The 12,500-nt window shown below is 40.7% G+C and overlaps 2 protein-coding genes across 2 annotated transcripts in view; one reads left to right on the top strand and one right to left on the bottom strand.

The window, feature by feature from the left end:
• Positions 1–6,602, top strand: part of LOC137985541 (receptor-type tyrosine-protein phosphatase F-like) — a 53,454-nt gene extending 46,852 nt beyond the window's left edge. The window contains exons 14-15 of the mRNA XM_068833159.1: positions 4,203–4,380; positions 5,559–6,602. Of these exons, the coding sequence (XP_068689260.1) occupies positions 4,203–4,380; positions 5,559–5,779 (399 nt within the window). The 3' untranslated portion in view covers positions 5,780–6,602. The remainder of the gene's footprint in view (positions 1–4,202; positions 4,381–5,558) is intronic.
• Positions 6,603–6,642: 40 nt separating this feature from the next.
• The window catches only part of LOC137985064 (DNA polymerase eta-like), a 13,058-nt gene continuing 7,200 nt past the window's right edge, over positions 6,643–12,500 (bottom strand). The window contains exons 8-9 of the mRNA XM_068832512.1: positions 12,210–12,376; positions 6,643–11,615 (exon numbers count right to left, since the gene is read on the bottom strand). Of these exons, the coding sequence (XP_068688613.1) occupies positions 10,781–11,615; positions 12,210–12,376 (1,002 nt within the window). The 3' untranslated portion in view covers positions 6,643–10,780. The remainder of the gene's footprint in view (positions 11,616–12,209; positions 12,377–12,500) is intronic.

Here is a 12,500-nt window from a genome sequence, read left to right as displayed (position 1 = left end):
TGGTGTCTGATTGTGGCATTTAGAATGAAAGGACTTGAGTTTACATCAAATACCACACGTGCAAAACGTAGTACCATGACTTCTGGACTTTCCTTATTCGGATCTTCAACCCATAAAAATCTCACAAAGTCCCTGTGTTCAGGATCAATCTCAATGTTCAAAAACGCCTTCTCAATGTCTGCAGTTAGGGCAACTTCATGGACTCTGAACCTCAGCAAAATGTCAAATAACAAGGGATTAAGAGAAGGTCCAATGTGCAGACAGTCATTTAAACTAGGCCCAAAAACCTTAGATGAGGCATCGTATACAACTCTCACCTTAGTTGTATCTCTGTCAAGTCTCACTACTGTCCTGTGTGGATGATAGTGGACATCTCCAGGCGGTGGTATTTGATCTTGTGGTACCATTTCAACCACACCACTGTGCAGTTGCTCTCTAATCACACCATCATACTGCTTCAGAATTTCTGGTTGGTTCTTGAGCTTCTTGATTGTTGTTGTCAGTCTACGCAATGCCACTGTATAATTGTCTGGTAACATGGGGTGATTATCCTTGAATGGTAACTTGACCTGGTATCTCTTTCCAGTAAATGTGATGTCATTTGAGAACTTGTCATAGACTGAAGTTTCATGTTCCTTAATGCCCAAAGTTTCTAAGTCCCAAAATTTCTGCAGATCATCCTTCATATCACTTATCTCTGTGGACTCTACCTTTAACACATGCGTGGAACTCAGATTCACAGTGCATGACCTTGTCAATGTTGAGCACATAGTTGATCCTGATAAAACCCAACCTAAATTGGTTTCAAGGGCTACTGGTCCATAGGGATCTCCTTTAATGATGTTCCCAGTAAAGAACGACCAGTAATAATCTGCTCCTATCAGCACATCAACACTGACAGAATCACTTGTATCACATGCAAGTCGTAGACCCTGCAAGTAGGGGTAGCATTCCAACGTGGTTCGAGACCGTTGATTGGACACTGGGCTGCAAATTACTGGTACAACATATGAGGTGATATACACATTCATTTCATCCAATGTTCTGACACACAATTGCACAACATCACATTCCTTCACAGAGGCTGAGTTATCTCCAAATGTTTTGATCAAAAGTGTCTCCTTACCAATGGTTGGTAGGTTCAATTGTTCACATGCCTTACTGGTTATGTATGATCTCTGGCTACAGGAATCAAATATCACATGGGCAGTCAATACAAGTTGTTGGTTATCTGGTCTGCAAACAAAGGCTTGGGCTACCTGTAACAACACAGAGTTGGCATTGTTGCTAACGTGCATTGCTGAAGTTCCGGCTTCTCTGCTCCTATCTTGAGATGATCCAGATCCATGTGGTGTTGCCTCGTCACTAACTACATTCCTGGATGTTGGAATGTTCCTTATTCTTTCACAAATGGTTACATGGTGTCTACCTTCACAGTTAAAGCATTTTGCCTTTGACAGAAAATTTGTGGAGATATGGCCACCCTTCAGGCACACAAAACACTTGCCATTTCGTCTCAGAATTGTTCTCCTGGCTTTCGGTTCAGTGATGGTCATGCAGTTAATGGATTTGTGATTCTTCTTGCAAAAAACACATTGTTGAGTAAATTCCTCACTGCCTGTATAAAGGGCTGAGGCAGAATGGGGTTGTTTGCTTCTTGCTCTGTACTGTTCAAACATGGGTGTTTTGGCATTTGCACCACTTGTTTTCATTGCAGTACATCTTTCCCTGGCTTCCAACTCAGTTTTCAGTGCACTCGACAAGGCATCAAGATTCCATGATTCCTCACTGCCAAACTTACGGCTTACAACCAATCGTAACTCTGAGGGGATTTTTTCCATCACGACTGGGACCAATAAATTCCTAAAGGACCGTGATTCAACTCCTAACGCATTCAAACCTCGAATGTTGATTTCAATCTTGTCAAACAATTCACGTAATCTCTTTGTTTCATGCACTGAATTGACAGATGGAAGTTTCAATAAGGCATCCATATAATTTGATATCAGCAACTGCGGTTTACCAAATCCTTAAGAATGTCAATGGCTACTTTATAATTGTCTGCGGTTAGAGGCAGTCCAGCAATTGCGGATTCAGCATTGCTTGTTACACAACTCTTCAGGTAGGTGAATTTTTCAATGGCCGAGATGCCAGTATTTCCATCGACAGCAGATTGAAATGTGTCCCAGAAACCCTGGCATTCTTGATAATTTCCCGAAAACGATTTGAGTTCGAGTTTAGGTAGTTTCACTTTTGCGCTTTCGGTATTTCTGGTACTACTATTTTCCTGATTTGTCGCATGGGCCTGTGTGTGTTCGCCATGTTTCCCTTTCTCCAAACTCAAATCGATTTTCGCTAAAATACTGTAAACGTGCTCACAAAACTCACCAGAATCTTCTATTTCTTTCTCCAGTTCCTTTGGTTTGGTGAGCTCTAATATTGTTTCATCCAGCTTTTTGGTCGTTTCCAATTTTTCGGTCAACAAGGCTTTCAGAGCCGTTACATGTAACTTTTCCCTGAACGACGTTAAATCTCCCACGTGTTCTGTCAAAATTTTCTCCACATTCCCCACTGTTTTGTACACAAAGGTCCTTTGTGCATCTCGTATTTTCCTGTTCTTGTCGATATTCATGACGCTTTATGTCCATAAACACCCTTTTTGAGTAGACTTCGCCTTTTTCCAATTCAAAAAATCCTTCGATGACGGCAACAGCTTTGTTGTTCTACTCCTTCCTATATTTCCTCCGACTCGAAAGGACCATGTAGTGAATCTTTATGGTATATTTAATTCATTTCCTGGTGAATAATCTCTTTACAATTTTCCATACGAATTACCACTTCACTCGACGGTTTCAGGCCTTAAGCACGGTTGAAATCTAAAACTCAATACTCAACTTGACACTCGAAACGATCCGACGATCGATCAACACTTAGACTATAAGTCCTTCTTTCACACGTGACTTTCTTCCCGCCACACGTAATGTATGCTTATTTATGTCAAATCTATTTTTAACACTTCTATTACAGTTATATTAAATGTATAAAATAGCAGATGAAGGAGCTTTTATGGCTATTAAATAATTTTTTCAAGCTTATACTTATATTTAATTTTGTTGATGAAATCCGAAAGTAATAAAAATGGTGAGTCATTCTGGAGTTTTTTCTTATAAATATAATACCGCAGAAAGAGGAGGGTGTAGTTCAATTTTTTTATCAAGGTAATTGAACTTGGAAAAATACCAAAAAGAAGATCTTCAGTGTTTAGATTAAATTCAGAGTCATTCTCTGTATTAAACCATTGTACCACTTCTTGAGTAAAGGACTTTGTAAACTGGCATTCTGAAAAAGTATGGTCTATAGAATCCAGATCCCCGCAATATATACAATTACTATCTGGTTTGATATTAAACCTAAAGAGTTCCTTTTTGGTCACCACAATTCTATGAATGAATTTGAAATGAAATTCCCTAACTTTATTTTCTCTACAGGTCTTTCGTACCGATTTGAATATATTTTTCCACTTAGTTTTGTCCATGGGAACGGTTTGATTCCATCTCTTTGGACCAGTTTGTTTTTCTTTATACTTCGTATCAACGATTAACCCCAGCCTCGAGTTGAAGTGTTTGGGAACGAGTCTCGATGGGGCAAAACAAAACTTTTCAGTCCCTCGGGACTCAACATGGCTCCTATGTGATTAAGGCCCATTAACAAATGCCCGAGCACGTTCATAGCATTCTTTAATTTATTAATTACTCAATCGCTGTGTTTCCCTAGCAACTTCCGTGTTGCACTCTGTAACCTATTTATGCATCTGTCATTGACCAATCAGAAACGCGATATTGTATTGAGCATATAATAACTTATAACCGAGGTTGAGTGTTGTTTTTAAAGTTTTAAGAAGTTTTTACCAAAAGTATAGACCTCTTTTATAATGGCGGCCAAATAAAATATTGTTCTGTTTTAATGCTAATAAGCCCTTCTAGCCTCGCTACGAACACGAAATTTCAAAAGAATTTTTGTTTCAAAACGAGGGCAGTAGGTCTAATTAAGATAAAGACAAAAAAAAAATGTAAAAGTGGTCGCCATTTATGAAAGTGAGCTATAACTTAAAAGGGAAAAGATCGTTTTGAGGCATTTCAATCATTTATGACTTGCTTTTGAATTCATGAACGATCCATTTATTTGATCAATTTTCGTTCCAGACCTCTAATTCTACCGACAAGGAAGAGGTCGCCTCAGGCGGTTTGTTTGATAGCACTTCGGAAGAGTTTCGTAAGGCTTTGCGATACGCAAGTATAAGCCTCGGAGTGGCCCTATTTTTCTCGCTGATGTATGAAGTTATACGTCGCATACGATCAAGAGAGAAAGTGCATCAGAAAGGTAAGGAATGTTTTTGCTTGTACAATACACTCGAGCCTCCCATTGCGCTGGGAAAAATTCTAAAAAAACAGTGCTTCAAAACTGGCAAAAAAAGCACTCAAACGTTGCTCGAATTTTCAAAATAGTGTTCAAAAGTCGTTCAAAGTTTTAAAACATTCCCTTGGAGAATTCATCAGTATGACATTTTTTTACCAAACGTGCCTACCGGCCGTTGGTTACATAATTATGTTCCGCGCACCGGTGGCTCAGGCGAGTTGAGCGTCGGGCTACAATGCGGGAGGTCGCGAGTTCGATTCCGGACGGACCAAAACTCAGGATCTTAAACCAACTGAGGAGAAACTGCTGCCTTTGTAGTTACATCCGCAAATGGTTAGACTTTCAAGTCTTCTCGGATAAGGACTGTAAACCGTAGCCCCCGTCTCACAACCCTTTTTGTTCAAAAAACTCCGTGGGACGTTAAAGATCCCCGGGGAGGATTCCCATATACAATGGGGAGGGATTCTTGTCGAAATTTTTAAATTAACCCCCTAAAGGAAACCAATCTGGGCGTGGCCCAGACTTCTTTTGACCCCTAAAATAAATATACACTTTTATATTTCGTTGGGCGCAACCCTAAGGGAGACCTTCACGGCTAAATATGATGGCGTTTTGCCCAGAAAACCTTAAGTGAGACCAATATCCGAAATTTACTCCCCTAAGCGAGACGACGAGCATCCCTCCCCTTTTTATATGGGGGGCCCCCCCCCCCCCCCCCCCCCAATCCCTTTCCCGGGGATAAAGATGCCACACACTGATCGAAAAGAGCAGGACACGGAGTTCCAGTGTTATTGGCGGGCTCCTATTGAGGACCACAAGTTCATTAGTCTATGGGAATCACGTGCACGTGCTACCCCGAACTCCCGTGTAAAACGTTAACAGTGGTTTTTTTAGCAAAAAATACCTTGGTAATATGTGTTTTGAAGACTGCATTGCAAAGCAGTTTGTGAAGTAAAATCTAGATAGACCATTGCCTGTGGGTCCAAATTAATTGCTGCTAGTTTTGATGACTTTGCGCGTCTTGCCCGGCAGATAAGAAGCGAAAATTTGCGATGTTTGCTTTCGGTGGAGACATCAATATCATAGACTAAAAACATTTGAGTTTAGGTGCACTTTAAGTTTAATATATTTTTGATTTCCAGTAAATTTCAAGGAAATTCTACAAAAAGAAATGAACATGCTAGTGGAGGAGTTTTTTCAGCGCATGCGCAAAATAAAAGAGGCCCTAGGAGAGAAGCACAGGAGGCAAATAATACGATTTTGGAAACTGAGAAGAAAGACATCTTTCGAAGCACGTTGGCTGAGAATCTCTCAAGTAACTCCAATACACTCCAAAGAAGTGGCGGTTACTGAGCTAACTTGAAAGAGAGCCTATAAGAGGAACATGACGACTTCGACGAGAAAATCATCTGAAAATAGGGACTTTAACTAAAGATCTTCGACGGCGAAGGCGACGAAAACGTCACCTCAAAATATAACTTTACACTAGCGTAAGTCTTTCGTGATTATTTCATCTCGTTCGCGTCGTACAATGCGGGCGACGTATCCTCAAATTAAATTGGGTGCGAGCGGTTTTCAGAGTCGACAGGTTGTCGTTAAAACGTACAGAGTTCCAGAAACGTGCTAAAATGCATGCCGCACGTGCAGCACGATTATTTTTCCTCTTCTAATCAATGATATTCTTGTTTTGTTCTGGCGATCTCGATGACGACCGCGTCGTAGATCTGTAAGTAGGGACTTTACGATCTACAACGGCGACGTCAACGAAAACGTCGCCTCAAAATAATTTCTCGCTATTTCCAAAGCGTCGTACAATGTGGGCGAAGTGTCCTAAAAAATGAATTGCGCTCGCGTTGTCGTGAAAACCTCAAATTTGGTGATTTCGTTCCGTTGTTGTGCAGAGTACCGCACGACTTTGTGCTAAATGCGTACCGCACGTGTGCAGCACGATTATTTTTCCTCTTTTAACCAACGATATTATTGTGTTGTGACGTTTTCGTCGACGTCGCCGTCGCCGTAGTGGATCTTTAAGTCCCTAATATAAACTTGGGCGCTTTGCAACCATTTCGCGTTGCTCGGTGTGTAAACTGCATAGCTATTATCCAGGAAATAGCCAAAAAAAATAGTTATTTCATGTCGTTATTAGGAAGAAATCCTTCTCGTCGAAGTCGTTGGGCAAGGGTTACTGTTAACATTAATTCTGCGTAGTTTTTTAGTGCACGGTTCTTATGTTCAATAGCTCCGTCCAACCTATTCATACAGCTTGGTAACCTACCTGGGCTGGTTACCAAGAAAGTACGCCTTTCCACGGTAAAATTTCAGATATAATGGAAAGATAAAGCATCGCATTTACGTGAAACGGAAAACGCGAAACGGTGTGGTGCTGCTTGTCATAAACCACATTAAAATTAATTCTACCTCGTCTCTCTCTTATGAAAAGTTACTTGACACCTGCTGCTAACACGCAAGAAATAAACTCATATCAAATGAATTTCTTCAATTTTTGGCAAAACGCAAATTTTAGTCCGACGTTTGCCGTTTATCGTAAACGTGATGTTCAATCTCTCTAAGATCTCTGTAGCCATACGGAAGACCTTAGACAGCAATGACCAGAACCAGGTTGCTGACCAGCGGTTTTCGTTAAAACATTGGTTTGCTGGGGGATGGTCAGTCTCGCGGGCTCAGAAAACCTGGTTGTGGTCATTGTTATTTTAGGATTTTCTACCCATACAGATCTCGAATAGACCTCTTTACAATTGCTACCTGGCCTTTAAATGAAAGTGAGGCTGGTGTTGACCTTGTTATGATACAGACCTCCCTCCTTTTCTTATGTTAATGATGTTGTTGCAGAATTTACAGAAGAAAAGCAGTGAGGTTTCTATCAAAACAAGGTCAACATAGGCCTCACGTTCATTTAAAGGCCAGGTAACTGAACACATAACTGTAAAATGGGCTATTGGTAAGGGCTGTATAATCGTTGTTTTTGATTTTTTATGCATTTGTGTTTAAACCAAGTTTACTGCACTATGCTAGAATACAGGAAATAGTATGAAAAATGAAAAATAGGGTTAGACACTCGCCCCAGCTATATCATCAGCGAATGATTGGACAACACTGTTTGCTTCATTTTCAAAATGGCGTTGTTTACCTTGAAAAGGTCCATTTTGTAACCTTTACCAACTGATGAAACCTTCACCTCCACGCCCAAGGTAAAAGAGAGCTATGGCATCAAAGACAACGCTAACGAAAACGTCAGTTGAAAACACTCATTTGGGCGAATGTGACTATTTTGGGAGCACTTTATCTTGTTCGCGTTGTACAATGTTGGAGAGGAAATCTTTTCGGCGTTTCGTCGCAGTAAGAGATTGACTGTTGAATGCTTACGCAATCGTCAAACCTGAAAAAATGCATTTTCGTTGTTCTTGTGCGAAGCACGCGAAAGAAATGTACCAAACGCCATACCGCACGTTAAAACTTCCCGGAAAGCGCAAAACAGGCTAACGTACAAGGCATGCCATGTAGTCCGATCAAAAAAGCCGGCGTGAAGATTTCGGGATGATCCGTTATTTATCGATTATAGAAGAAGACGCATGATTTTTGATGCGAATGTAGTTCTTAGGCGAATGCAAATCTATTCATATACAGTAGAAGTAGAAGTAGAGTAGAGTAGAGTAGAGTACAGTAGAAGATAGTACAAACAAGATTGTTATACTTCCCAACTCAATTACGTTTTCCGATTGAAGGAGAACGTGCCACATGTCATGGGTCAAAACTCGCTAACTTCCCAGGAAAACAACGACTTGAACTTTCGACTCGCACGTAATCAGGAGGTACACCTTTGAAACAGCAGCAAATTCCGTGTAAGAATCCGTGTATTGTTCTCTTTTGAGTTGGGAGGTATAACAAAACACTTTAATGACTGGCCCGAAGGGAAACAGTTAACAGTTTATACACAAAAATATTTGTAACCACATCTGCTCGTACGATAATAGATACTAGTGGTGTTCAACAAGTCCGGGGAACTTTCACATTTCTACTCGTATTTATTAATTCGAAATTGTACTCAACATCGTACGAGTTTGTTAACAAAACAGGTCGTTTTCAGGAAATCATAATCTCGACAGCATTGTTCATTCCAAGGGCAGGCCCTAGTTTTTTAAGGTAGATATATAGTTGCCTTGCCTAAGGTTACCGTTCCTGCTTTGTGACGTTGGCGTTTTCGTAGGCGTAGTCGTTGTTTAAACTTCCTTACGGCAAAATCGAGCTTAGTGTAACGATCTCTAAATACAACTGAGGATTGAACAAGTGTGCTTTGGGGACGCACTGGGTTTCGTTTTCTTTGAATCATTATTTTGCAAACTTTTAAATAGCTTACGAGCATCACATATTCGTGAACGGGTGGACCCCACTGGAACAAGTTACATGGAACGGGAACAATCACAAAAAGATCAGTGACGGGGGATTGCATGAAAAATATCGGATTCATTTAATTCCCCAAAGGAGCCATATTCAGACTCGGATCGACTTTTTTAAATACATAATAAACACAATTTAGATAGCGAGAATTTACAGCTGCATTGCTTTCTATTATTTTAAGGAATTACCCATAAACAAATAATCCAAGCATTATTATAAATCTTTGGTTCATTTAGCTATAAAAGATACCTATAATAGTAAAAAATATGGGACTAACATCCGTCCATAGTGGGTTACGCCGGTGACACACGGTTCAACATTTGTTGATCAACAAATGTTGAACAGTGTGTCGTGACATGTCGAATGTTGAAATATGCCATTCAACACGTTGAACGTTGTTGAACGAAAATTGAGACCAGGGGCCCGTTTCTCGAAAGTCCCGAAACATGTTTTAACATGTTTTCAAGGTAGCAAAAAGAAAATTTACTGTGAAGTTTGACGATTCAAGTCCTCTCCGTTCTGAAGAAACACCGACAGAGGGAATTGTGACACATGAAAATGGCCCGTAAAGTTTCGGGACTTTCGGGAAACGGGCACCACGGCGCAGTTGCTCAAACGATGGATAGCGCTAACCGCCGGATAAATCACTATCCACTGGATAACTCAATCAGTTTTGCTGGTGATTATCCGCTGGATAGTGATTTATAGCGCTATCTATCGTTTGAACAACCAGCTCTATTCCGTTCAACACGTCTGTGCAACATTTGCTGAGCATCAAATGTTGCAGGAGGATGTTGAACCATGTTCGTGAAACTAGTGTCGGATCTCATTATGGAATAAATTTCTTGCGGAAAACGTGTTGCATAAGATTAAAAAGGAAATGCAATGTGCATGGAATGTACACCGTTTTTAAGAAATGCCTTGGGAAGCTAGAATGTTTTTATCCGCAGGATTCGATTTCAAAGTTTAGCTATGTCATTCATTGGTGGTTTTCACGTGACGTCATCGCCGCCATATTGGTGGACGAACGCAAAAGATCTCTTATTAGCTCCCTCCGTTCGTCCACCAGCAATTGTGCATTACGTCATCGCCAAGAGATGAAAATCAACTATTTGGGAGTTTTCAAAACGAAGACGGCGACGTCCACGACAACGTCACCTCAAAATATAACTTTGCACAATCCGAAGTCTTTCGCGATTATTCTATCTCGCTCACGTACTACAATGTGAGCGAAGAATCCTAAAGATAGGCCATTTCTCCGAGGTCATGTCTGCCTCCTCTTCAAATCGAGTCTAAGAGCGAAGTTATTCTTATGAAAATTAGTTTTCATTCATATGCAAAGTAAAACTAATTACCAACCCAAAAACTTCGCACTCGCCTTGAAGAGGACGCAGACATGAACTCGGAAAATGGCCTATTAGTTGGGTACGAGCGGTTTCAGATTGAAAATAGAGAATGAAAGGGTTTACATGTGTACGCTGTGGTTGTCGTCAACATTCCGATGAAAAGTTGCAGGAACTAAGTTTGGACGCAAGTTGTGTAAATTTCCCACCGCCATAATAGATCCCGCGGGCCTTCCCGCACCCAAAGAATGCCCCACAAAAAAAAAAAGATCATGCGAAATTTACTTATAGAGCGTTTTCACATGACGTCACAGCGGTCATGTTGGTGTTCCAAAACAAAGGAATGGCACCCATGGTGGTGTACCAAACTAATCCTCCGGGAATTGAACTCTATTTTTATGCTAATACTTTCTTTTGTTTCAGCAATCCAATATGGCTGCTGGTCACATGAGTGAAAACGCTCTATACTCACATCATCAATAGTTACAGTTACCAAGCACTTACATTTTTTGGTATTTTACGTCTTAGAAAATAAAAACCATTTCGATAAAGTGTAAGCCATTTTAAACTGATACTGAAAAATGCTTCACTATATTTACAAGCAGCTACTTTGGCGCAAAAAACGACTCAATAGTAGTCCGTTGTTTTTTCTTCGGCGGCTCAGCCGAAAAACTCGAAGCTCCCGCTGAACTTCGTTCGAATTTTTGCAGCTCGACCGCAAAATGGTAGTCCGAATGCTCGGGCATCTCCCAGGGAGAAAATTTCAAACTGCACTTTTCGCATTTCACAAGTTCTGCGTTGCTATGCTCCGCTTCGTTGTCATAGCTGTCACGAGATCCATCCGATGCGTTGCTACGTTCGGTTTGTGTATTCATGCGCAAACCGCTGGCCGAATCTTTGACAGGCGATGAAGCCGGTGAACCAAAGCAGGCTTCTTCTTCATTCAGTTCGACTTGATTCTTGTTTTTAAGAAAAGACTGTTGAATTTCGCGCTGTATGCTATCCGGCAAGCTTTCCAAAACGGAGCTGTCAAGTTTACAGTTTTGGTATGGGTTGTGGCATTTGCTTCGCACACTCTTTGTATCCTTTCCGCGGTTGGAAAAAAATGCTTCAATCCCTTTCTTGTTTACGGGATCATTGTTCCTAAGTTTACAGTTTGAAGCAGTCTTAACCTCTCTCTTACTGTCTTCCGTTTCATTGTTAATTCCGGGAAACTGAATCCTATGGTTTTCGTATCCTCCTTGGAGACCAGATGAAGGCTCGTTTTCAACACTTTCTCCGACACTCAGCGAAGAAGAAACCACCTCATCGTTTGGTGCGTTTGCGGTAACGTCTGTGCAGGTTTTCTTGTTAAAATAGGAACTTATAGAGGGCGTGCTATTTTGAGATATTTCTTCAAATTTGCTTGCTGAAATGTGAATGACAACGATTCCCGGATACCTGAAAATTTCAGAAAGCCAAATAAACTATTTTCGATGAAATGGCGGTTTTCATTTGAGCCTTGAAGGCAAATATCTCGTTGCTTTGGTTTCGCATTCCTATGCTTTCTGAGTGGCTGATATGTATTTCAACAACACGCGCCGTTTTCCCGCGCTTCGCACAGGCTAGGCCGCCAGGTTCTTACATCATATTCTGATTGATTCACTTCTCTAAGTTTGTTCTGATTAGCCACGGCGATTTCTTTGGCTTTACGGCATATTAGATTTTATTACAACATCCTTTTTAGAGTGGGTCATGCACAGCAGATCGAGGCTATCTATTAACTTGGAATCTGAGGGAAATTAGCCACACAAGACTCATTCATGTTTGCAAGAACACCAGACACCGTTATACTTTTGACAGTGTTGGCTCTGTTTTTATGATATTTGCATGATTGACTTAATATGATCAACTTTGAAGAGGCTTCGATAGCCTTCAAGGCGGGTTGAGCCAAAAAAAGAGCAACGCTCATAGACGACATCTAATTCATCTCACACAAACTGCTCTTACCAAGTTGAGGTTCCCTTTGAATAAAAAGTTCTCAGCTTTACTCACCAAATGTTGGTTTTCTTATCCTTGGTTGAATTAAATGGAACCAGAAGATTGTACAAATCCTTGGCGATTTGAACTGCACTTGAATCTTTCAGATGACAAGATCGAGTAAAGGATGTGTTGTTCTCCGTCTTGAAACCGACACCCAACAATTTCGCCTCTCTGTTATTCTGAAAGATGCCAAAACAAAATTCTCGTCGTGAAGACTTTGACGCGAGAAATTTTCATGTGACAATTGTTTATTTGCTCAAGCGAATATGAAGACGTTACAAATCTTATGTCCAATAGAATTTA

This window comes from Montipora foliosa, chromosome 14 (genome assembly GCF_036669935.1).
Source record: "Montipora foliosa isolate CH-2021 chromosome 14, ASM3666993v2, whole genome shotgun sequence".
Taxonomy (NCBI): Eukaryota; Metazoa; Cnidaria; class Anthozoa; order Scleractinia; family Acroporidae; genus Montipora; species Montipora foliosa.
Note: the sequence above shows the minus strand (reverse complement) of the source record. Positions and strands in the feature narration are given on the sequence as shown.